The following is a 27,615-nucleotide window of genomic DNA, read 5'->3' on the forward strand; positions in this document are numbered from 1 at the left end:
CGCAATTCTTGGTGTGAACTCACTCTTATATTTTTCTGCTAATATGTTGCATATTTCCTTTTTTTCATTCATTAACCGTCCTTCAATTCTTAGAGGGCCTATTTCTAATCTCCCTTTATTCATCTTTTTTGCATAGGAGTAAAGTACTTTGGGGTTTCTTTTTATATTTTGAAGTGTCCTTTCTTCTAAGTCCCTTTTTCATTTTCTTTCGACTGTATAATCTTTTGTTCTGCATTTTCTATCTTACATTTTATTTCCCTCATTTTCCACACATATTTTTTTCTTTTGCAAGATTTTTCTTCCACTTTCTAATTTTCTGAAATAAGATCCTTCTGTCTCTTGGTATGCACGTCTTTTGTTTATTGTTTTTTTTCGGTACATATTTTTCAACAATTTTTCTCCAGTATTTTTTACAGTATGTCCGTATTTACCTGTATATTATCACTTACAAATACATTTTTCCATTCTTTATTCAGTTCTTCATTTATTTCTGACCATTTTATATTCTTACTGTAAAAATTATATTTTCCATATCCTTCCCAAAGTTTTGTGCTTTTATCAATTCTGCGATCACTTGCTTTGGAATGGACTATCAATTCTATGACATTGTGGTCTGAAATTCCCGTGTTATACACTATTATTTCTTTAACATAATTCACCTCATTCACAAATACTAGATCTAGGACATTTTCCTTTCTTGTTTAAATGTGGTTTATTTGTTGCATATTATGTTCTAATAGCTTTTCAAATTGCCTCTTATCTTCTGCGCTACTATTACTATCTTTTTTATATGTATACATACAACCACTTTCTTCTATCCGTTCTTTCCAATCCACGAAAGGAAAGTTAAAATCTCCGGATAGGAGTATATTCCAGTCTTTATGGTTTCTACATATATCATCTATTTTTTCTATTATTATGTCAAACTCCTTAGTGTTTGGGGGTCTGTAAACTACAATATTCACTAGTTTTTCAAATTAAAATTCTACCGCAATCAATTCACATTCTATGTTGCTGTATTTTTCACAGACTTTTCCTTGATTTATGTCTCTTCCTTCCATATATTGCGGTTCCCCCTTGATTCCTATTTTTTCTGTCTGATCTATAAGTTTGGAAACCCTTTATCTGGTCATCACTGCCAGTCTCTTGGGAATACCATGTTTCACTTATATTTAATATATCTATTTTTTCAATTTGGGTTAGTTCTTCTAAGAACTCTATTTTCCTTTTAGAGTTACTCGTGACTAAACCCTGTGCATTCATCACTATTATGGTTTGTGTTTCATCCCCATTATTTAATATTGGTAATAATATGGATTCTCCCATGCTTCCTTCCTATTCTGATATGATGTTCTTTTCTTCATTTCCCGGAATTCTGCCATTAAAAACTCCAACTTTCTATTATATTTGCTCTTTCGCCTTCTTATTTATTTTTGTGTGTATACCTGCAATTGTCCCCATATCTGCACCAACCCCTGGCATTATAGATGCATTCTTTGTAGTTGGGCTCTAAATGTGCAGGTTTGGGTTGAAATTCCTCATATCTTGGGGCTCTTGGTTCATAGCGCGGTATATACACGGCCTGCTTTTTTGTTTCTTTTTTTGTTTCTTTTTTTGTTTCATTTTTCTTTTCAGTTTGCTGAGTTTTCTTACTTTCATTCATGGTTGCAGGATGCATATATCGAGAGAGAGAGAGAGAGAGAGAGAGAGGGAGAGAGAGAGAGAGAGAGAGAGAGAGAGAGACTAGTTTAGTGTGAGTTCGGGGCTTTTAATATTTGAGAGAAAGTTATAAATGCAAGTAGGTTTATATATATATTGTCTACTGAGAGAGAGAGAGAGAGAGAGAGAGAGAGAGAGAGAGAGAGAGAGAGAGAGAGAGAGAGAGAGAGAGAGAGAGAGAATTAGTTTAATGTGAGTTCAGGCTTTTAATATTTGAGAGAAATATATAAAAGCAAGTAGGTTTATGTATATATTGTCTACTGAGAGAGAGAGAGAGAGAGAGAGAGAGAGAGAGAGAGAGAGAGAGAGAGAGAGAGAGAGAGAGAGAGAATTATTTTATTGTGAGTTCAGAATTTTAATATTTGAGAGACATTCATAAATGCAAGTAGGTTTATATATATTGTCTATTGAGAGAGAGAGAGAGAGAGAGGAGAGAGAGAGAGAGAGAGAGAGAGAGAGAGAGAGAGAGAGAGAGAGAGAGAGAGAGAGAGAATCAGTTTAGTGTGAGTTCAGGCTTTTAATATTTGAGAGAAATTTATAAATGCAAGTAGGTTTATATATATATTGTCTACTGAGAGAGAGAGAGAGAGAGAGAGAGAGAGAGAGAGAGGAGAGAGAGAGAGAGAGAGAGAGAGAGAGAGAGAGGAGAGAGAGAGAGAGAGAATTAGTTTAGTGTGAGTTCAGGCTTTTAATTTTTTGAGAAGTTTGTATAAGGTCATATATTTATCTGCCATTAAGAGAGAGAGAGAGAGAGAGAGAGAGAGAGAGAGAGAGAGAGAGAGAGAGAGAGAGAGAGAGAGAGGAGAGAGGGAGAGAGAGAGAGAGAGAGAGAGAGAGAGACTAGTTTAGTGTGAGTTCAGGCTTATAGTATTTGAGATAAATTTAAAAATGCAATTAGGTACATATATATTGTCTACTGAGAGAGAGAGAGAGAGAGAGAGAGAGAGGAGAGAGAGAGAGAGAGAGAGAGAGAGGAGAGAGAGAGGAGGAGAGGGAGAGAGAATTGATTTAGTGTGAGTTCAGGCTTTTAGTATTTGAGAGAAATTCATAAATGCAAGTAGGTTTATATATATTGTTTACTGAGAGAGAGAGAGAGAGAGAGAGAGAGAGAGAGAGAGAGAGAGAGAGAGAGAGAATTAGTATAGTGTGAGCTCAGCCTTTTTAATATTTGATAGATATTTATAAATGGAAGTAGGTTTATATATATTTTCTACTGAGAGAGAGAGAGAGAGAGAGAGAGAGAGAGAGAGAGAGAGAGAGAGAGAGAGAGAGAGAGAGAGAGAGAGAGAGAATTAGTTTAGTGTGAGTTCAGGCCTTTAATATTTGAGATAAATTTATAAATGCAAGTAGGTTTATATGTATTGTCTATAGAGAGAGAGAGAGAGAGAGAGAGGAGAGAGAGAGAGAGAGAGAGAGAGAGAGAGAGAGAGAGAGAGAGAGAGAGAGATAAGTTCTTACTCTCCTTCCGCCGTATTTCTTCGTATCTCTCCAAGAATTCATTGATGTCATTCAGGGACTCTTGCAAATTATCGGGTTGAAGGTCACTATTCTCAGGTAGTTCTTGAGGAGGTAAGAATCGACAGATCTGTTCGATATAATCCCTGTAATGAAAGAAAAAGCTTAGCTGAAAGTAATATGAATTAACTTTATTTTTTATCCATAAAAAAGATTACTGCAGCTGTTTCGAAATATTTGGAATTTTTACAGTATTATTATTATCATTATTATTATTAATATTATTATTATTATTATTCTTATTATTATCTTTATTATTATTATTGTTGTTGTTGCTATCATTAGTGTTATTTTCTATTATCATTATTATTATTATTATTATTATTAGTAGTAGTAGTAGTAGTAGTAGTAGTAGTAGTAGTAGTAGTAGTAGTAGTATTAGTAGTATCATCATTTTTATTATTATTTTTATTGTTGTTGTTGTTGTTATTGTTTCTGTTGTTGTTTTTGTCGTAATCATCATCATTATTATTATTATTATTATTATTATTAGTAGTAGTAGTAGTAGTAGTAGTAGTAGTAGTAGTATTGATATGTGAGAAATGTTTAGCAAAAGGTAATGAGGTGTATGTTGCGTTTAGGGATCTGGAGAAAGCGTATGATAGAGTTGATAGGGAAGCAATGTGGAATGTAATGAGGTTATATGGAGTTGGTGGAAGGTTGTTGCAAGCAGTGAAAAGTTTCTACAAAGGTAGTAAAGCGTGTATTCTGATAGGGAATGAAGTGAGTGATTGGTTTCCGGTGAGAGTGGGGCTGAGACAGGGACGTGTGATGGCGCCGTGGTTGTTTAACTTTTATGTTGATGGAGTGGTGAGAGAGGTGAATGCTCAAGTGCTTGGACGAGGATTGAAACTGGTGGACAAGAATGACCATGAATGGGAGGTACATCAGTTGTTGTTTGCGGATGATACTGTACTGGTGGCAGACGCGGAAGAGAAGCTTGGCCGATTAGTGACAGAATTTGGAAGGGTGTGTGAGAGAAGGAAATTGAGAGTGGTTGTGGGTAAGAGTAAGGTTATGAAATGTACGAGAAGGGAAGGTGGTGCAAGGTTGAATGTCATGTTGAATGGAGTTACCTAAGGAGGTGGACCAGTTTAAGTACTTGGGGTCTGTTGTTGCAGCAATTGGTGGAGTGGAAGCAGATGTGCGTCAGAGTGAATGAAGGATGCAATGTGTTGGGGGCAGTTAAGGCAGTAGTAAAAAATAGAGGGTTGGGCATGAATGTAGAGAGAGTTCTATATGAGAAAGTGATTGTACCAACTGTGATGTATGGATCGGAGTTGTGGGGAATGAAAGTGACGGAGAGACAGAAATTGAATGTGTTTGAGATGAAGTGTCTAAGGAGTATGGCTGATGTATCTCGAGTAGATAGGGTTAGGAACGAAGTAGTGAGGGTGTGAACGGGCGTAAGAAATGAGTTAGCAGCTAGAGTGGATATGAATGTGTTGAGGTGGTTTGGCCATGTTGAGAAAATGGAAAGTGGCTGTCTGCTAAAGAAGGTGATGAATGCAAGAGTTGATGGGAGAAGTACAAGATGAAGGCCAAGGTTTGGGTGGATGGATGGAGTGACGAATGCTCTGAATGATAGGAGGATAGATGTGATAGAGCCAAGAGAGCATGATAGATATAGGAATGAATGGCAAGCGATTGTGACGCAGTTCCGGTAGGCCCTGCTGCTTCCTCCGGTGCCTTAGATGACCGCGAGGGTAGCAGCAGTAAGGTATTCAGCATTGTGAAGCTTCATCTGTGATGGATAGCGGGGGAGGGTGGGCTGTGGCACCCTGGCAGTACCAGCCGAACTCGGTTGAGTCTCTTGTCAGGCTGGGAGGAACGTAGAGAGGAGAGGTCCCTTTTTTTGTTTCATTTGTTTGATGTCAGCTACCCCCAAAATTGGGGGAAGTGCCTTGGTATATGTATGTATGTATGTATGTATGTGTGAATTATTATTATTATTATTATAATTATTATTATTATTATTATTATTATTATTATAAAGATTATCATTTTTATTTAGATTATTATTATTATTGTTATTATTATTATTATTATTATTATTATTATTATTATTATTATTATTATATAACATGCACACATATCTATGTCTATGTTTACATGTTTAAATAAGCAAATATGTATATATAATAACTTATAACTTATATATATGGTACAAAGTCTATGGCACTACCCAAGACTAGAGAACAATGGTTTGATTTGGAGTTTACGTCTCCTAGAAGAGCTGCATACCATAGCTAGAGAGTCTATTCTACCCTTAACAAGAGGGAAGTGGCCAATGAAAAATTATAGTACAGTAACCCCTTGGCTGAAGAAGAATTATTTGGTAATCTTAGTGTCTTGGGGGAAGTGTGTGTGTGTGTGTGTGTGTAAAATAATATAAAATTGTATAATTTTCTGCGGGTTTGTAAGTCTACGATCATAATCCCTATATGTGTTATTGTATTGTCACCAGTTAATCATAAACTTACGGATCTGTCAGCTTTATATGTGTTCGAAGACAAACGATATCATAAAGATCCCGGTTGAGTGTTTTTGGCAGCGTCTCATCTACCAAGGCCAAAACCTAAGAAAAAAATGATAAATGGATGATTCAAGTCTGCAAATTAATTCAGCCATAATCATTTCCCTATTTCCATTTTAGGGTAAGATAACATAAATCACTGACTGACCTTGTAATCTGGGTTAACAAATTCTTCGTGGCAGCCTCTTCGAATTTCGTGCAGGCCCCACCTATTGGAAGGAAGGGATAAAATTACTCTGAAGAACTTAATGACCTCGGACCCATTCATGCAACTTTTCTTTTAACCTAAGATGGAAGTCTCGTAAGATTGGATAATTCTCTCTTTATTTATCTATATATCTGTGTGCTTTTGTATGATAAACTTTAAAATAACAAGAGGAATAAAATGTATATAGAATAGTGTGCCCGAGTGTACCCTCAAGCAATAGAACTCTACCCCAAGACAGTGGAAGACCATGGTACAGAGGCTAATATTATTTTTATTATTATTAAATGCTAAGCTACAACCCTAGTTGGAAAAGCAGGATGCTATAAGCCCAGGGCTCCAACAGGGAAAATAGCCCAGGGAGGAAAGGAAACATGGAAAAAATAAAATATTTTAAAAACAGCAAAAACATTGAAATAAATATTTCTTATATAAACCATAAGATCAGAGAACAGTGGTTTGATTTTGGAATGTTCTTCACCTAGAAAAGCTGCTTACCATAGCTACAGAGGCTCTTCTACCCTTACCACAAGGAAAGTAGCCACTAAAAAACCACAGTGCAGTAGTCAGGTGTATGAGAATAGAGGAGAATCTATAAAGAATAAGCCAGAAAATTCAGTGTAAGGAAAAATTGGTTGAATCCACTCCTGGCATTTTTTTCGATTTAGGCTTGGGTTCAAATCATTACCCCTTGCTCAACCTGAAACATTAATCACAAAATAGTCTCCAGTAGATGTATATATTCAAGATTTTAATTCGGTGGTCGATATTTACATGGATGGATAAATATAACTAAATATACCATTCATTTTGTAAATGAATTAAAATATACAATGTTCATCTATAATTAGTCAAGTATTATTATCAAATACATACCTGCTGCTAACCAGGTTCTGGGTTCCAAAAATCATCATTTGCGAGGAATTCTGAACAGCTCTTTCGACGTTGTCTGTGTGTTGACAGTGTATAATTTTGTCACATAAGTCATGCAATATTTTTAGGGAACTGAAAGCCTTGATATAATAAGAAATATTAAAGAAAAATATTACTTCCCAACCATCTACTACTGAGAGATTGAGCAAGAGAGGTATTACTTTTATAGAAAACTGGTTTTCAAATCAATTGAAAAGTGCAAATTGTAAAATACCCCTCCTTAGATATTTGAATTTTAACTCCAAATTATTTATTCTCAAAATTCTTCTGATTTCAGTTTTACCAAAAAAGTTTCAACGTTGATATCTTAGAATTTTCTCTTATCTGGAATGGTACACAGAAAGAATAAGATATTAAACAAAAGGTATATCACGAGTAAATGATCATTAGCAATAAATATCTGCCATAAAATATATCTTTAGAGTACGGTAAAGCTATTTTAGTTAAGGGGATTAAATAACTTGAAAAAGTGTTATTAAGAAAAGATTACTTTGTCAATGTTTTGAAGACGAGTGCAACTTCATCCATTTGTTATATGTATAAGAAAAGATTACTCTGTCAATATTATGAAGACGAGTGCAACTTCATCCATTTGTTCAATGTATAAGAAAAGATTACGCTGTCAATGTTATGAAGACGAGTGCAACTTCATCCATTTCCTCTATATATAACAATTTAAGATGACAATTTCTACCAACGATAATCATATCTGGCACTTCAGGGAATACAAGCAGGATGGATGAATTGGAAAAAAAGTGCGTGGAGTACTATGTGACAGGTAAAGTACACAGGACAGTTGTGAGACCGGCGATGATGTATGGAGCGGAGACCTGGGCAATGAAGAAGACAGAAGAGAAGAAATTGGATGTAGCAGAGATGAGAATATTAAGATGGATGTGTGGGGTGAAAATAAGAGATAATATACGGAATGAGGTAATTAGGGGTACCACAGGAGTTAGAGAATTATCAGATAAGATCCAAGAAAGTAGACTGAGGTGGAATGGTCATGTCATGAGAAGAGATGAACAGTATATTGGGAGGAGAGTGATGGAAATGGAGGTACAGGGAACGAGAAGGACAGGGAGACCAAAGCGAAGGTGGATGGACTGTATCAAGGATGACCTTCAATCAAAGGGATTAACCGGTGATGAATTGTGGGACAGAGGTAGATGGAGAACGCTGGCCAAAAACATCGACCCCACATAGAAGTGGGAAAAGATGCAGACAAAGAAGAAGAAGAAGAAGACTTCAGGGAAACTCACGCATAATCCAATCTCCCGGTACGAAAGCATTTTCATGCCAAGCAATCGAGTATCCACGTTGAGAAAGGGGAACGATTATCATCTCTCGGACTCGAGTGAAGTCTTCAGACGAGCATACGACGAAACAGTCGTACTTCCTCTGCAAAGTTTAGTAGATTGCAAATGGTTTACACTAACCACGAAAAGGTAGAACATATCATTGTTATATATCCAATGAACCTTTAAATATTTCCAGGCACTATCTCATCTTTCATGTATTAATAGATTTTATATATATATACATATATATATATATATATATATATATATATATATATATATATATATATATATATATATATATATATTTATATATATATATATATATATATATATATATATATATATATATATATATATATATTATATATATATGTGTGTGTGTGTGTATATGTGTACATATATATATATATATATATATATATATATATATATATATATATATATGTGTGTGTGTGTGTGTGTGTGCATTTATTAGTTTCACCTAGCTGTATATTTACTTTTTGAAATCAGATGTGGTATCCAAGGACTTTCCTTTTAAAGGCTAAAACAGGGAGCCTTTAACAGGAAATTCCTTGGAGACCACACAGCACTCTAATCCCCAAAATAGTAAGACTTTCATGTTAAAGTCTCCCCGTTCTAGTCTTTTACTGGAAAGTCCTTTGAGACCACACAGCTCTATGACGGCAAGAAAAGTAAGATTTTCCTGTTGAAGTCTTCTTGTTCTACCCTTCAACGGGAAAGTCCTTGGAGACCACACAGACCTCTAACCTCAAAAAGTGTAAGACTTTCCTATTAAAGGCTCATTGTTCCAGTCTTTAACAGGAGAGCCCTTAGAGACCACACAGCACTCTAACCCCAAAAATAGTAAGACTTTCCTATTAAAGGCTCATTGTTCCAGTCTTTAACAGGAGAGTCCTTGGAAACCACACAGCACTCTAATCACAAAAATAGTATATATAAATCACATCTTACCCGTTTAGCAATGGTTTTCTGGGGTTCAAACTTTCGTTTAATGCAAGTAGATGAATTTCTCAGGTAAATGATGTAACAAGTCAATAAAACAAGGATGATGAAGATCACTAATATCACAGCTGTCCTGATTAATTCGTCACATACCTGAAAAGTAGAAAAAACTTGCATATCTATAGGCAATATTTCTCATATGAGGCATAGTAAAATAAAACCCCACTACCATCTTCTGGAAATCTTATGCATGATGTCACAATGCATACTATCAATGGGGTAAAAATATTTTTGTTAAAGTTAGCCTCCAGTACCCTGTATAATGGTAACTCAAAAGGGAAATTTAAGATTTTTAGTTAGTTTAAATCTGAAGCTTTTACATTTAAATAACATTGCTTTGCTTTATCATCCAATGTACCTATGTTTTCAGGATACTCAGTGCCAATAGTCTTTGGGCACGAAAAGTATAAAATCTGTCAAATATATTGTTTGAGTTGCGATAGGGGGACCAACGCACCTGAAGGAAAACTTGAGTAATATATATATATATATATATATATATATATATATATATATATATATATATATATATATATTATACCTCATTTTTTATAACCATTTCCCTATTGAAAAGAGGTGGCTCTAATGTAGACACATATCATTAGTCACTGACATTAGCCTCAGTTCATTTCTGAACAAATTCTTTGATTCGCTTTGTCAGGATAAGAAGTACAATCCCACCACAGTATCCCACAACACCTCGAAGGTTCTGATTGGTATACTTTCCCTCAAAGCCTTTTAGTCAAAGGTCTTTCATACGGATTGCAAAATAAGTATAGCTGTTGTAGGGGTGTAAGAATACTACCATCGTATGTCCTGCGTGTCGTAGAAAGCAACTAAATGGATAGTTGTTGCCTTGTAGTCTTCCTCTATAGCAAAAGGCTAGGCACACTACCACTGACTGTGGAAACTGCTGCCTGCACTTTGACCATATAGTCAAAAGGTTAGATTCGCTGCCAATAACTGTGGTTGGTGACTGCAATGGCATTTGATCGTACAACCCTCTGCCACTAACTATTGTTGATGACTGCTAAGGGCATGTGGTTGATGACTGTAGGGACATGTGATCATAAAACCCTCTGCCAAATTATAAACCATGCCTGATGCTATTAGAGAACACATCAGGCAATCGACCCCTTATTGTAGAGATAACAGTGGGAGAAAAGAAGAGTTTCGCCGTTGTAAAAAATAATTAGGGTAATGTAACTGCTAAGTAACTAGAAGTTTCAAGCGTCCTAACTAGAACCTATCAACTTCGAAATATTTTTTATTTAAACAATGATTACAATATCTTCAGGTACTTTTTCTAATCATTATTATATTATGTTAGGAGATTATAAAATTTCAATTCAGTATACCTTAATAACTATGAAGGTTTCTTTTATTACTGTAGTCTTTTCCAGCTAATAAAATCATCTTTCAATATTGTTAGAATCTCTCTCCTATATAATAAAGAGCAAGTATCTGGTATATATATATATATATATATATATATATATATTTATATATATATATATATATATTTATATATATATATATATACATATATATTTACAGTATATATATACATATATATATATATATATATATATATATGTATATATATACTGTATATATATAAGTATGTATGTATGTATGTATGTATGTATGTATGTGTACGTGTATGTGTATGTGTATGTATATGTATATATGTATAGTATGTATGCATATATATACTGTATACATACATACATATATATATATATATATATATATATATATATATATATATATATATATATATATACATTTATCTCCTGTCAAACTCAGGGGGGAGAGGGAGTAATCATACCCTGGTAAGGGGGTATTCCTCAGGTACACTTAGAAACCAAACTCTCCCACAAATTGTCGAACTAGCAGGTTGTAATTAAGAAAGGGGTAGGGTTTGGGAAGGGTTGAATTTGTGTGTGCCTGTGTGGGCATATTCATCCAAATATTTAGACCTCATTTTTGACGGGGTGCATACACTAGTATATAAGAATGTTGAAGTGAAGTGAAATATCACTGACTATAGTTAGCAAACTTGTCAAAATATCTTACTTGCGGGTTCGGTGTCCCATTTACTTGGGGAGAAGCCTCAGATGAATTAGTGCCAGAAGTCTCTGCTGGAGTAGGGGGAGAAGCCTCAGATGAATTAGTGCCAGAAGTCTCTGCTGGAGTAGGGGGAGAAGCCTCAGATGAATTAGTGCCAGAAGGCTCTGCTGGAGTAGGGGGAGAAGCCTCAGATGAATTAGTGCCAGAAGGCTCTGCTGGAGTAGGGGGAAAAGCCTCAGATGAATTAGTGCCAGAAGGCTTTGCTGGAGTAGGGGGAGAAGCCTCAGATGAATTAGTGCCAGAAGGCTCTGCTGGAGTAGGGAGATAAGCCTCAGATGAATTAGTGCGAGAAGGCTCTGCTGGAGTAGGGGGAGATTGCTTCAATGGTATAGCTGGATATATGGTTAATGGAGTAGATGGAGACGGACCTTCAATATCCAAGCTTATTTCCTTTCGATGGTCTACAATGATGCTAAAATGAAATAAAATAGATATTAGAATGGCACTGTCTCTTTATCCTAATCATGCAAAACACTTGTGTACAAACATGTGCCAACACCTGATAAGAATTTGTGAATATTTTAAAGATTCTAACTTGTTTTAAAATGAGAGTAAAGACTAGAAGGACTAATTAAATCTCTCCCTTAAATCGTCTAAACGAAAATCAATTTTCCACTTACCTGAGGTTTTCTCTATACAGATGTATACTTTTATTATATGTAGTACCTTCCGAAATGTGTAATGTCTTGAGCTTTGGATACTGATAAATATCGTTTACGCTTATGTTTCCTATAGTATTCCCTGTCACGGTCAGAGTTTCAAGATAATTTAGGGGGCCATCACAAATTGATGCCAAGGTTTTCATCTGTAACGGGAATAGATTGATAAAATGTGATAAAATAGGAATCAATATTGAAAGTCTAAACACTTTCAGAGTTTCATAATAATCTAGAGGGCTATGACAAACTAGTGCCAACGTTTTCATCTGTATCGGGAATAGATTGATAAAATTTGACAGAATAAGAATTAATATTGAAAGTCTACACACGCTCAGAGTTTCTAGATAAACTATGGGGCCATGATAAACTGGTGTCAATGTTCTCATCTGTAACGGGATTAGATTAATAAAATTTGATGAAATAAGAATCAATATTGAAAGTCTGAATGCAGTGGCATATTATATTTTCTACTTTTCAGTTGATTAAAATGAAATGTGTTATAAATATGTCTTATAACTTGAAGAATGAAGATGACATATTTATATTAGGAATCAATATTGAAAATCTAAACATATTGGCCAATTTCATTTTCTATTTTTAAAGGATTATATTGAAATGTGTCATAAATATGTTTATAATTTGAACAATGGATATGAAAATATTTTGAATGAATTTACCTTATTTCCAGAAAGATCGAGTTCATTTAAAGGTGACAAGAGCAAGCAATCATTTTTAGTGAAGTTTTGGAGGGTATTGTTGTTCAGATGAATTTCTTCCAAATTTTGAGGAAAGCAATGTGCCTGCTCATTACTGTAGGCTTCTTTTGTCTCGCACTTACAGTTTCCTTGAATTTTGCGGTCGTAAACTGTTTGGATTTAAAAGATATAGAAATATCATGTTATAAAGAATAGACAATTTTTCTAAAGTAGAAATAAATATTTGAAATGGGATATATTGTTCGTCCTCAACTACAAAACTAAGTCAAGTCTTACAGCTACAGACCCCTACTGTAGTTTAAAAATACTACCTAGGAGGATCCATGTACTTTCCCAAAATTTCCTATTTTTGGCATTGTAGTATAGCAGAAATATAATCAAGTGATAGAAATGCTGTACAAAAAAAAAAAAAAAAAAAAAGACGGAGATTGAGGGGCCACATGTTGAGATATAACCGTTTGAGAGTTATTGGATCCTTTGACTGGCCAGCTTGTTCACTGGATCCCTCTCTTGTTAAGGTTAATTTTTCCTTTGTATCCAAATATACTGAATAGTCTGGCCTATAATTTACACATACTGCTCTTTTCTCATACACCTGAGAGCGGTGAGATAACCGAAAAAATTCCTTTTCACTCAAGGGGTCAACTGCTACGATGTAATTATTCAGTGGCTTTTTTCTACGTGGTAAGAGTACAAGAGACTTTTTTTGCTATGGTAAGCAGCTCCCCTAGGGGGGCACTACAAACCCAAACCATTGCTCTCTATACTTGGGTAATACCATAGCCTTAATACCATGGTTTTCTACTGTCTTTGGTTAGAGGTCTCTATTCCATTTGTTTCCTTATTTTCTTTCCTCACTGGTCTATTTCCCTGTTACATCATTCTGCTTTTCCAACTAGGGTTGCGTTTTATATAATAATAATAATAATAATAATAATAATAATAATAATAACAGGAGCAATCAGAGATTTCAGACCTCTGCGAAAGGCTGACGTTGACACAAATAGCGAAAAACTCAAAACTGGATCTAGAATCTGGATCCTGCTCCGGATCATCTCCAAACTTTAAAGGAGTCGTCCATGACCTAAGGTCTATCTGTGGTGAATATTTAGTCAAAATCCATCGAGTAGTTGGAGTAATCTTGTCCACAGACACACAGACAAATAAATAAATAAAAAGCAAATCTGGGTCTAGAATCTGGTTCAGGAACCGGATCATCTCCAAAAGTTAATGGAGTCGCCCACGCCCTCATATTTATCTTTGGTGAAAATTTCTTCAAGATCCATCAATTTCTTTTGACTTAATCTTTAAAATTATGAAAAATGCAAGTCTGGATCTAGAATACGGATCATCTCCAAAATTTAATGAGGTTGTCCATGACTTAAAATGTGTGTTGAAAATTTCGACAAAATCCGTTGTGTAGTTTTGCTGTAATTCAGTCTACAGACACAGCCAAATAAATAAATAAATGAATAAATAAATCGACTCGATTTTATAACCTCCTTGGAGGAAGTAATAAAGACTTTATGGGCTGAATATATAGAATCTCATGGCAATAAACATGTTTGCAACTTACATATTCGAGAGACATTATTGTAACCCACGTCAAGAATTTTAAGGTTGCACCAAGCGGCAGAGTGGATGCCCTCGAGCGTTGTCAAATTGTTGTTTTGCAAAAGAAGAATCTCAGCCGAAGAGGGGCCCACCTGAGGCAGAGTTTTGAGACCTAAATAAAAGAAGAGTTTCAAATTAACATAAAGGACACCGTTATTCGGGGGTTAGGATTTAAGGGACCGGAATAACAAGTCTTAGCAAACTAATAGTAGAATTGAATGTCATTTTGATAGAATGTTAACTATGTTATTTACTGATTTCATTAAATCTCTGAACATTTCCCTTTGTTTAGAGGTAATTAGAATTAAGTCGATACTTATCAAAACTTATCCTTATTTGACTAAAAAATCGTTATGTAGAGAAAATTATTTATATAAACTATTTAGTAGGGATTATCTTTACAGTTTCACGATTTTTACTTCATTTAGGGACGTGTAAACCTTTCCCTTTCTCACTTTTAATCGCAAAGAAAGGCAATAAATATGTAATTTGATATCGAGGAAACACATTAATATTGGCATTTAACCAATAGTTATACATTTGTAAAACATTGAAATCAATTTCAATATCAAAGACAGACAATAAATAAATAATTTTATATCAAGGAAACACATTGTTGTTAACATTTTACCAAAAGTTATACATTTGTAAAGTATTGAAACCAATTTCAGTATCAAAGAAAGACAATAAATATATAGTTTGATATCAAGGAAACACATTGTTGTTAGTATTTTACCAAAAGTTATACATTTGTAAAACACCAAAAATAAAAAATAAATAATAGAAATCAAGTGCTCTTCCCATCTCAAAATCCTTCCTCACCAATATTGCTGCAATCGACAATCTTCTTCTTGCTATTGCACTGGCATCCTGGAGGACACGAATTCCACTGGCATTTGGACAAGGCAATCTCCTTCTTGAAACTAAGCTCATGCTTCCCAATCACATGAACCCTGCCTACATCGGTAGGCAGCGATTGGAGAAAATGCCAAAGGTGAAACGTTAGGCAGTTTTCGCTGGCTTTTCCAAAATCATTCCCTGCGAGGGAAGATGAAATGCTTCATGATACTTAATTTTGCATACATATTTGAAGAATAAAAGATTCAGACTAAAGAGAAGCAACTTGGGTAAATAGTTAATTCTAATTCTAACATTCATGCTTTCTCCTTCATATGGCTCAATACTACGCAGTATTCTAGAAGTTTTATTCAAACTAAGACCAGATTGTGCAATTGTCTTCCTAATAAAATAGCTCTTCAGAAGTTGAGACTTCATGCGAATGTTTTTATGTTAAACAAGCTGACATGAGTCTTTCTTCATAGTTTACATATGGGATATCTATTTTAACATTGTTACTGATCTTAAGATATTTTACATTAATTATTCACTACTTCTCTTGTAGTTCATTTATTTCCTATATCCTTTCCTCAATGGGCTATTTTCCCTGTTGGAGTCCTTTGGTTTATAGCATCCTGCATTTCCAACTAGAGCTGTAGCTTGGCTAATACTACTACTACTACTACTACTACTACTACTACTACTACTACTACTAATAATAATAATAATAATAATAATAATAATAATAATAATAATAATAATAATATTATTATTATTATTATTATTATTATTATTATTATTATTATTATTAATATTATCATTATTATTATTATAAGGACATTTACTTGGAAAATGGAATTTCACCTATATTGATATGTTTCTTTTATAACAATGTATAAGCATGAAATAATATGAATTTCACTTGTGCAACTCCTAAGCCTTTTCAAGTCTGAATATCAACAAATTCTTTCGTGATTTTAAATGTTTTAACCTCACGTGATGACTATCATATTCCGATTCATAAAAACCTATACTCAAATGATAATTACAACCAGTTTATTGTGACTAACATTTAGGCTTTCAAGGGTTAAACTTGTCGTATCTTATTATGAGGTACTTAGTATTTGAAGTTAGCAATGTGACGGGCCAAGAGTAGATTGTGACTCAAAAGGCGAGATGAAAGCAACTGAGTAACTTTGTTACAGAACATCGAGTTTAAATATACACACCAACTCCCTCCAAGAAGGTCACACAATACAACAGGGTATTTTTTGTCCAACCGGTAACCGGTTCTGTTAATAGTTAACAATAAGAAAAGCAGACAGATTGATGCACGTTGTTGTCTGTGCGAGGGGAGAGCGAAGATACAAATGATCGTGTGACACACGGGTGGTACATGGCTCCCCCCTAAAATTGACATACTGTGTATGTTAAAAAGGGCGCCCTGATCTAGAGAAGTGAACTGTAGGCGAGTCATCTGGCAGGAGATAAGCAGGTTTTAGACGATCAATGGAGACCCAGTCTTCTTTGCCACAAATGTTTAGTAGGAATGCTTTTGGATTGCGTCAAGGGGCCCGTGTAAGGGGGCGTTAGCGGTGGTTTGCTGGTGTCATTGCGTAGGAAGACGTGTGTTGCAGAGTGCAAGTCTGTCAGTATGTGATCCATTGCTGGGGGCTTCTAAGTCTGGCGGCATGAAGTAAATTTTCCCACGACGTGACGTATGAGCTGGAGATCGTAGGAGGAGGGTGCAGATGGAAAAAATTCGGTAGGGACAACCAACGGGTCGCCATACACCATTTCAGCTGCCGAGACGTCCAGGGTGTCTTTATGAGTGGTCTTCAGTCCCAGGAGGACCCAGGGAAGCTAAGTAAACCAACGGGACATCAAAGCTGCTTTGAGGGTGCGATGAAAACATTCAATCATTCCATTGGGAGCGGGGTTATAGGCAGTTGTCTGATGTAGGGTGATGCCCAGAAGTAATATGCTCAGGGATGCCAAATCTTGCAATCCATCCTAAGAGTAAGGCAGATGTACATGAGGCGGACGTTGCAGTTTCCATGGGAATGGTTTCAGGCCAACGAGTGGAGCGGTCGATGATGGTAAACAGGTAACGATGTCCTTGTGATGTGGGTAGGGGGCCTACAATGTCGACGTGAATGTGGCCTAAATGACACAGAGGTTGAGAAAAGGTGCCCACTCCTGAATCTGTGTGTTGATGTACTTTGAAAGTTTGGCAAGAAGTACATGCTCGGACCCAATACTTAGCATCCTTAGAAATGCCGTGCCGAATGAACTTCACCTTCAGCAGCTGTGCAGTAGAACGGCGCGAGGGATGTGAAAGGCCGTGAATGAAATCAAACACCTGTTGGTGCATGGGAGTAGGAATCCAAGGTCGCGGTCTACCAGTACTGACATCACAGAGGAGGGTGGTGTTGGAGTTGTCGAGGGGGACGTCTTCCCAACGGAGGGACGTGCAGGATGTCCTACATGCTTGATACTCGGGATCCTGTCGTTGGGCTTCAGCCAAGGCGTTGTAATCCAATCCCAGTTTAATGGGGGCCAACGTGTTTCTTGACGGGGCATCGGCAACGGGATTCATTTTCCCAGGGACGTGTCGAAGGGTCAAATTGTATTCAGCCACGGCGGAGAGATCTTGGCATTGACGTACCAGGCGTCAGACTGTCAAGTGAATGTGTGCACCAGAGGCCTGTGGTCTGTGCGAATGGCAAAGGGCGTATCTTCTAAGAAATGGCGAAAGTGACGGACAGCCAAGTGCACCACCAGCATTATGCGATCGAAGGTAGAATAACCCGATTCTGTCTTGGACAGTTTTCTGCTGAAGAAAGCCAATGGGCGGTGCAAGCCATTGACCAGGTGTACGAATACTGCACCAATAGCGACATGGCTGGCATCGGTGAAGAGAAGGGGAGGGGCATGTGGGATGGGAAAAGTGAGAGCCGCAGTGGTTGATAGGGCATTCTTTGCGTTGCAGAAGGCTGCTTCTTGAAGGGGACCCAACTTCAGGTCTAGTGGCTTGCCCTTGAGGGAAGCATAGAGGGGAGCAAGAGTGACGCAAATGGCTAGCAGAAAACATTGATAATAGTTGATCAAGCCCGAGAATTCCTGCAGTACTTTGACGGTCAAGGGCGTGGGGAAGTTTTGAATGGCTGCTACATTCTCAGGGAGGGAATGGACTCCTTCAAGAGTGATGCGGTACCCTAAGAACAACACTTCGTTGGCACCAAAGGTACACTTGTCGTACCGGACTACAAGGCCGTTTTGTTGCAGGCGGTCGAGCACGATACGCAGGTGACGGAGGTGTTCCTCTTTAGAGGAAGAGACCACAATTATGTTGTCCACGTAACATAGACAGAAGGGGAGGTCCCCTAAGATGCCATCCATGAGACGTTGAAAAGTGGCCCCAGAATTACGAAGGCCAAAACAGGAGTAATTGAAGGTGTATGCACCGAAGGGAATGGTGATTGCAGTCTTTGGGATGTCTTCTGGTTTCATAGGCACCTGATAATACCCCTTCAAGAAGTCGAGCGTGGAGAAAACCTTCGCTTTGTGCAGGTAGGAGGTCACGTCGGTGATATTAGGGAGGGGGTAGTGATCTGGGTCTGTTTGCGTGTCCAGGCGCCTGTAATCCCCAAACGGACAGAGGGAGCCGTCTTTCTTCAGGGTGATGTGTAAAGGTGACGACCATGGGCTGAAGGCCTTTTGGCAAAGGCCTATTTCTTCCATTTCGGCGAACGTCTGTTTGGTGCCTGCCAATCGATCCAGTGCCAGCCATCTGAATTTTGCGAAGACTGGGGGCTCCGTTGTCTTGATATGGTGATAAATACTGTGTTTGGCAGGAGCCGTGAGCGTTTTGCGAAGTTCTGGACGGAAAACTTCCGGGTACGATGTAAGGAGGTGGGGATTGGCATCCATGGGTGTGCTGATGTGAGGAGCGAGGTTGAAGGGGGCGGGTTGAAGAGGTGTCGCCAAGTATGAGTCTGTGTTGACCAATCGTCGGTGGGTGACATCGACCAGAAGGTGGAAATGAGAGAGAAAATCCGCACCGAGGATTGGCAATGTGATGAAAGCAACGAGAAACTTCCAATTAAATTTACCGTTTCCAAACGATAATGTGAGGTTCTCGTAACCGTAGTTGGGTATCGCAGATCTGTTGGCAGCTACCAGGCGGACGTCAGCAGACTTAGACAGACTACGTCGTGTCCTGAAGAGTTCCCTTGGCAAAAGGAAATGACAATCATCTGTGTCTACCAAAAATCGTACGCCCATTCCTGCATCATGTAAAAAGAAAAGATTAGAAATATGGGAGGCCACCGCCACGAGCGATGGCCTACTTACACGTTTTTTGGCCACTGACAATCCTTGCCACATTTCTCTGCGGCATCCCCAAATCTGTAGTGGTAGTAGAAAAACTGCGGCCGATGCGCGGCAGTAAGTGGCTGTAGAAGTCGTTGGTTAGGGGGCGCGAGCAAGTTGTGAGTGATGGGTGGCTTTGTCGCCGCTCGGGCACATCACGGGGTAGGCGTGTATTTCCTACTGCATTCACGTCAGCTTGGGTTGACGTTGAATAGGCGTCCTCTTTGTCAGGAGTGGAGGCGTTGATGGAGGTCTTGAAGGTCGTGAAGTGGCTGTCCATAAGGGCATTGGCTTTGGTCATCAAATCCTTTATGGGTAAACTATCGACATTGGGTATGGCAGCGCGTACAGGTTCGGGTAAACGGCATACCCAAAGGGCACGAAGTAGGCTCACCTCACAAGGAGAGCCGTCTGCGGCACGCTGCAGGCGAGCGATACTGGTCATTTCCCTGAGGGCGAGCGAAGCCCTTTGGTCCCCCAACGGTTGTTGAGAGAGCTGAAAAAGCTTTGCTATACGGGCAGCTGGCGTCAGTGAGTACTGCTGCAGAAGGTATGTTTTGAGGGCGTCATACGCTATTGGGGTTTCTCCTTGTTCACAAAGCCAGTCGGAGATTTCCGGGCAGGTGTCCTCGGGTATTGTCGCGAGAGCATAATCTGCTTTGGTGGTTAAGCGAGTCACGCCCTTGATGCGGACCAGGACTTCTGCGCACTGAAACTAAGCGAACGCTTTACACTGGTGAACGATGAAAGTTTAAATGGGGTGGTGCCAACTTCCGAGGAGTCCGCCATTGTACCAGTGAGGGGGGGGGAGGCGGGAGGAGTGAGTTAACTTCCAGGGTCACCTATGTAACGGGCCAAGAGTAGGTTGTGACTCAAAAGGCGAGATGAAAGCAACTGAGTAACTTTATTACAGAACATTGAGTTTATATATACACACCAAGTCCCGGCAAGAAGGTCACAAAATACAACAGGCTATTTCTTGTCCAACCGGCAACCGGTTCTGTTAACAGTTAACAATAAGAAAAGCAGACAGGTTGATGCACGCTGCTGTCAGTGCGAGGGAAGAGCGAAGATACAAAGGATAATATATACAAAAAAGAGAAATGTTGTTACTAGCCTATGTATGATCGTGTGACAAACGGGTGGTACAACAACGTAGATAAGATCTCAAGAATATTAAACTCGACTTGAAGGATTTAAACTGCCAAATCCCTGTGATCTTAACCATTAAACTTAAAAGCCGAGCTTAATAGACTTATTTTTTTTCTAAAAATACCAAAATTTATATATAAGCTTCTAAAAAGATTATTCAGAGAAGTAACATCAATCTTGGTTAACTTATTCTTGACACACATACAGTATATAGATCTATAGGCTCCCCCAAACCCTCCATCTTTAACTCCGAAGGATGATGAGGTTGCAGACACTACAAACGACTATGGAGGATGAGCAGATCTCGAACCCCAGTCCAGCAAAACGCGAGGCAGAGACGTTGCCAATTCTCATGAAAGGAACAATTTGAAATCAGACCAGATTTTTCAAAATATGGTGGGGTTAGGCAATTTTCGGTAGGAATTACACTAGATTTATTTCTGATGGCAAATGAGCTCATCTAATTATAATCAACTAATTTTAAAGAATTCAGTGCACCCAATTCAACTATTGAATTAAATGTTATGATTTCCAATTTTGTTTTATCTTTAGTTTAAAATTCTCTCATTGGGTATGCTTACAGATAATTTCAAACTCAGTAAATTTCTTCGTTAGGCTTCTAATTTCTACACAGCAAAGTGGCCGGCAAATGTTGGGATAACATTGAATATATATATATATATATATATATATATATATATATATATATATACATATATATATATATATATATATATATATATATATATATATATATATATATATATATATATTAGGCCTATATAACAACAAAAAACAAATGCAGCCGTTTCTAGTACAATGCAGAAAAAAGGCCCAATATATATCCTTAGGCATGTTGGGGAATTGGCCATATTCATCACCACACTGGCCAATGCAGATTGGTGATGGTGGGAGATTTTAGTCTTATTTCTCACAGCAAACCAACCAATTATGGGTGGCCCTGACTAGTACAAGTTTAATTTTGGATTTTAAAGAATCTAAAAGATCAGAATTGCGAATCATTGGAAATCCTTCTCTCACAGATCTCACAATCAATACCTTGTTCAAACCAGGTTTCACCACTTTGCCATCAAATGATTTGCATAATCTCTTTGTATAAATTAACTTTAACTTGGGGAAGACGAGTTATTTGAAGAAGAAGACGAGATTTTACAACTTACCGGAGATATTGAGCGAGAAACCGTTATTGCTTAAAGCAGAGAGCAATGAAGGAGGAATTTCTTTCAGGCGATTATTCGAGACGTCCAGCACTTCCATAATCCCAACATCCTTCTGGTTTTGAGGGTGCTGGTTGGACAACAAGTCTTCTTCCACTTTGATTATTCTTAAAACACAATTCGAGATATCTAAGTAGATCATCTGATGGATGAAATCTGCAAAGTAAAATAATCATTTTCATTTGGAAAAAAATATAGATAAAGTATAATAGATTAAAATTTTTTACATTTCTTACAATTTCTATATTGTTTTTATCTGCATCTGCATATGTATATATATATATATATATATATATATATATATATATATATATATATGTATGTATAAATATACACATATATATACATATGTCGGTAGTAGGTAGTAGGTTGGCCAGGGCACCAGCTGCCCTTGAGATGCTACCACTAGAGAGTCATTGGATCCTTTGACTGGCCAGACAGTAATGCATTGGATCCCTGTCTCTGGTTACGGCTTATTTTTTCTTTGCCTACACATACACCGAATAGTCTGGCTTATTCTTTACGGATTCTCGTCTTTCCTCTTACACCTGACAACAATGAGATTACTAAACACTTCTTCACCCAAGGGGTTAATTACTGCACTGCAATTGTTCAGTTTACTTTCCTCTTGGTAAGGGTAGAAGAGACTCTTTAGCTATGGTAAGCAGCTTTTCTAGGAGGACACTCCAAAATTAAACCATCGCTCTGTAGTCTTGGTTAGTGCCATAGCTTCTGTACCATGGTCTTCCACTGTCTTGGGTTAGAGTTCTCTTGCTTGAGGGTACACTCGGGCACACTATTCAATCTTATTTTTTTTCTCTTCCTCTTGTTTTTTTTTAAATGGTGTGTTGGGCAGGCTTATTAGAAGGGCCATAGATGCCTGGTGGTTTATCAAGAGGTTGTCTTTCCCTTATCTGATTCTTTTTCATCTCAAAACCATCCTTACTGTTCTCCCTGCAGTTGAAGTGGCTATCCTGGGGGGTATTTAGCCTTGCATGGTGTATCGGCTCCTCCATGTTGACCAGTTTTTCCGACTTTTTACTATAGTCTATGGGTTTGATAAATCACTTTATTTATAATTCTGTACATATTGCTTTTGTTGTAATTCTTGTTAATCTAGTTTTTAAGTACAACGTTTCTTTTTTATTAATATTAATTCTTATACTCTCTAGAGACATTGAGCAAAATCCGGGACCAGTACGTCCTAGATTTCGTCAATGTCGTCTTCTGTATTGCAATATCCGTGGTCTTCATGCAAATATTCAAGACCTGACAGTTGTGTCCAGACAGTATGATATTCTTTTGTGCTCAGAAACTTTGGTTTCTAATATGAGGCACTCATCTGAGCTCCTTATAACTGGTTTTAAGAAGCCCATAATGTTGAAACGTAATTCCATCCCTAGGGCCAGGGGAATGGTGGTGTATATTAGGACCAAGTACCTTGCTTCTCATAAGTTCTGCTATGAATGTGGATGTCATGAGATTTAGGTAATAAAAGTTTGTGGCAGGCATAACAGCTTTTATTTGTGTTCGATCTAACGGAATCCAGACATCTTTGATTGTCTTCTGACCATCATGGCTGAGATACAAGAAGATGATAGAAAGGCTTCTTTTGTCGTTGTTGGTGATTTTAATGCTCACCATAGGGAGTGGTTAAGTTCTATCTTTCCTACCGATCGCCATGGCTTAAGAGCTTTAGATTTTGCCTCTGAATCAGGCTGTGAGCAAATGATAAGTGAAGATACTCACAGGTCTGGTAATTGCTTGGACCTTGTATACACTGACTCCCCTGGCATTATAACTAGTAAGGTTGGTTCTCCAGTCAGGACATCTGGTCATGCCTTGATTTCAGTAGTAGTGAAGACTGAGCAACCTGTCCCTGATGTATCATACCCTTGTAAAATTTATATGATATCTCAAGCAGACTGGAATGGGATTTTGCATGATCTTTTGTGCTTGAATTGGTCACAATTATATAGTAGTGTTGATCCTGTTGTCCCTTTGAATGAGAATCTAGTCACCATATTTGATAGGCATATCCCTTCTCGTGTGCTAAGGTACCGAGTGAAGGACAAACCGTGGTTCAGTGATGATTGTAGACGTGCTTATTTGGAGAAGCAGGAGGCCTATCATCTTTGGAAAGGTAACAGATCAGATTTGACCTGGAATAATTATACTCAGCTTAGAGCTTTTGCTCAGAGAGTTTATGCCTCAACGGAAAAGGAATACAATTATCCATAAAAAAACCATTTCTGGTACAACTCGGGAACATAAATGGTGGTCTACCCTTAAATCTGCACTCTTTGGTGTAGATGCAACAGTTCCTCCTTTACTTAAACTAGATAGCTCAGTCTCTCACTGTCCAAAGGTTGGCTGATGTTTTTGACAGTAAACAGAGTAATGAAAAACTTGAACTTCCTCATTCATGTTTTCCTGAAGCTAAACTAACTAGTTTAGCTTTTCGATCTCGTGAAATTAAAACTCTGTTGATGGACCTTGATGCTTATGGAGGTGTAGACCCAAATGGTATTTTCCTTTGTTTTTTATAAAGACTACTGATTTCTTAGCTCCAAAGTTATTTGTTATTTTGAGCAAGTTAGCAAGAAGAGGAGCTTTTAGCACTTGTTGGAGAATTGGTAATGTTACTCCTTTATGTAAATGTGTTTGTGGTAGCTCAAGTCCAACTGATTACCGCCGAATTTCCATAACTCACATATTATCTAAAGTTTTTGAACGTCTTTTGGCAAAACGTCTTAATAGGTCTGCTGAAGGTAATCATCTATTCCCCAGTTTGCAATTTGGTTTTCGTAAAGGCCTTGGAGCATGTGATGCCCTTCTTACAATCCCCAATGCTGTACAGAAATCCCTTGATTGTAGTCAGGAAGTTCGTATGATTGGCCTTGATTTTAGTGCTGCCTTTGGCCATGTTAATCATGAGGCCCTTGTTTTCAAGCTGAAACAGTTGGGAGTGGATGGGTCGTTTCTTAGCATTGTTATTGATATTTTAAGTAATAGATCTCAAAGAGTTGTTGTTTCTGGCACCATAGTGAGTATAGGAATGTGATATCTGGTGTTCCACAGAGTAGTGTTCTTGGTCCATTACTTTTCCTACTATATACACATGACATGTGGTTTGGTCTAGAAAACAAGCTTGTTGCATATGCAATGATGCTACTCCCTTTGCATCAATTCCATCCCCTGAATGTTGATCTGGGGTTGCTGAATCCCTTAATAGAGACCTAGCTAAAATTAGTGCATGGTGTAAATTATGGGGTATGAAGTTGAATCCCAATAAAACTCAAAGTATGATTGTAAGTAGATTTAGGACAGTGGCTCCTCAACATCCGGATCTCAGTATTGATAATGTTTCTTTTACTTTGTATGACTCTTAAAGTTTTAGGTGTGATTCTCGACACCAAATTTACTTTTGAGAAACACATTAGGTCTGTGTCTTCTTCAATTGCACAAAGAATTGGCTTATTGAGAAAGTCTTTCAAGAATTTTGGTGATCAATCTATTCTGAAGAAGTGTTTTAATTCTTTCATTCTACCTTGTTTTGAGTATTGTTCTTCTGTCTGGTCTTCAGCTGCGGATTCTCATTTTAATTTGTTGGACAGGAACTTACGGTCCATTAAATTTCTTATTCTTGATCTAGATACTATTCTTTGGCACCGTCATTCAATTAGTTCATTATGCATGTTGCATAAAATTTTTCATAACTCTGACCATTCTTTACATTCAGATCTTCCTGGACAATTCCATCCTATTCGTAGTACTAGGCAGGCAGTTAATTCTAATAGCCAGGCCTTCTCCACCATGATGCTCAATACTATACAGTAATCTAGAAGTTTTATTCCAGTTGTGACCAAGTTGTGGAGTGATCTTCCTAATCGGGTAGTTAAATCAGTAGAACTACAAAAGTTCAAAGTTGCAGCAAATGTCTTTATGTTGACAGGCTGACATAAGTCTTTTTATAGTTTCCATATGACATTTCTGTTTTGACGCTGTTACTGTTTTTAGAATGATTTATTGTTAATTTGTTCTCATCATTTATTTATTTCCTTTTTTTCCTTTCCTCACTGGGCTATTTTTCTCTATTGGAGCCCTTGGGCTTATAGCATCTGGCTTTTTCAACTAGGGTTGTAGCTTGGATAGCAATAATAATAATAATAATAATAATAAATATACATATATTTATACATGTATACGTATATATACTTATATATAAATAAATATATATATATATATATATATATATATATATATATATATATATATACATATATATATGCATATATATATATATATATATATATATATATATATATATATATATATATATATATATATATGTACGTATATATACATATATATACATATATAAACATATACATATAAATATATAATATACATATATATATATATACATATATAATATATGAATACATATATATACATATATATACATATATAATATATAAATACATATATATACATATATATACGTATATATACATATATAATATATGAATACATATATATAAAAAACAAATATATATATATATATATATATATATATATATATATATGTGTGTGTACATATGCATATATATAAATATATATATAATTATATATATATATATATATATATATATATAAATATAAGTATATATATAAATTTGTATATAATTATAAATATATATATATGTATACATCTTATAAAGAATATATAACGGATTTTGAGCGAAGCGAAAAATCTATTTTCGGGTGAGATGGCCATGTCATCCTGATGGAAGTTCCTATAAGGTAGCTTCCTAGGGTATATTACAACTACGGCGATATTCCCAGAGAATTTACCTTAAGGTACCAGAATTCTAACTCCTGGAGCGAGTATCCCTCGTGAAAGGGATATCGCGACATATCAGAGGACGTATTCTTGACACGCCACATGGCAATCTACATCCTGGACAGAGATTTCGTCTCGTAGGAGGTGATTGGCGAGATACGAATTCGGGAAAGAAAAAGGGGAGCCGCTCCCAAGGCTTCCCTATCGTCCGATTCGTATGCGTGCCTGCCGCCAATCCTGGCGCCATCTGTATTCCTTGTAGCGTACACGAGGTGCTACAGATACTGTATGTAGGGAGGGGTCCTACAGCCCTTTCTTAGAAAGGCAAGGGCGGGTCCATCAGGACGACATGGCCATCTCACCCAAAAATAGATTTTTCGCTTCGCTCAAAATCCGTTTTTTGGGCTCAAGCCATGTCGTCCTGATGGAAGTGTACCAGAGCATTACCGTATCTGTGGATTCTCAGAACGTGCCGTACTCCCCGGAGGTAATTTTTTCCCGGTCGACTAGACCTAGAGACCTAAGATGTTACCGTTATACATCTTTTCAACTAACTATAAACTATGTTAGAGCTTCCTGCCCCCTACAGGGAAGAGTCCTACTAGACTCTGGAAAAGTCTCGAAGAGTACATATACCTATGTATGAATACCAGGCAAGCTAATATAGTGGTCTCGCCCTATATTAAGTAAAGCATAGTTTGTAAAGAACCACTGCGTCAATATGAAATATCGACCAGTTCTCCGCACAATGCTTGTATTGGACAAAGGTTTTATATCCGTATAGGAGGAAAACCAATGCAACATAGCTTGC

General features: G+C 37.1%; 1 protein-coding gene across 1 annotated transcript in view; it reads right to left on the reverse strand.

Moving 5' to 3' along the window:
• Positions 1–27,615, reverse strand: part of LOC137655733 (uncharacterized) — a 73,347-nt gene that overhangs the window by 15,137 nt on the left and 30,595 nt on the right. The window contains exons 7-18 of the mRNA XM_068389815.1: positions 21,902–22,114; positions 15,180–15,395; positions 14,320–14,469; positions 12,705–12,892; positions 11,989–12,173; positions 11,315–11,780; positions 9,185–9,328; positions 8,171–8,309; positions 6,852–6,924; positions 5,919–5,979; positions 5,718–5,812; positions 3,178–3,320 (exon numbers count right to left, since the gene is read on the reverse strand). Of these exons, the coding sequence (XP_068245916.1) occupies positions 3,178–3,320; positions 5,718–5,812; positions 5,919–5,979; positions 6,852–6,924; positions 8,171–8,309; positions 9,185–9,328; positions 11,315–11,780; positions 11,989–12,173; positions 12,705–12,892; positions 14,320–14,469; positions 15,180–15,395; positions 21,902–22,114 (2,073 nt within the window). The remainder of the gene's footprint in view (positions 1–3,177; positions 3,321–5,717; positions 5,813–5,918; positions 5,980–6,851; positions 6,925–8,170; positions 8,310–9,184; positions 9,329–11,314; positions 11,781–11,988; positions 12,174–12,704; positions 12,893–14,319; positions 14,470–15,179; positions 15,396–21,901; positions 22,115–27,615) is intronic.

This window comes from Palaemon carinicauda, chromosome 1, assembly GCF_036898095.1.
Source record: "Palaemon carinicauda isolate YSFRI2023 chromosome 1, ASM3689809v2, whole genome shotgun sequence".
NCBI lineage: Eukaryota > Metazoa > Arthropoda > Malacostraca > Decapoda > Palaemonidae > Palaemon > Palaemon carinicauda.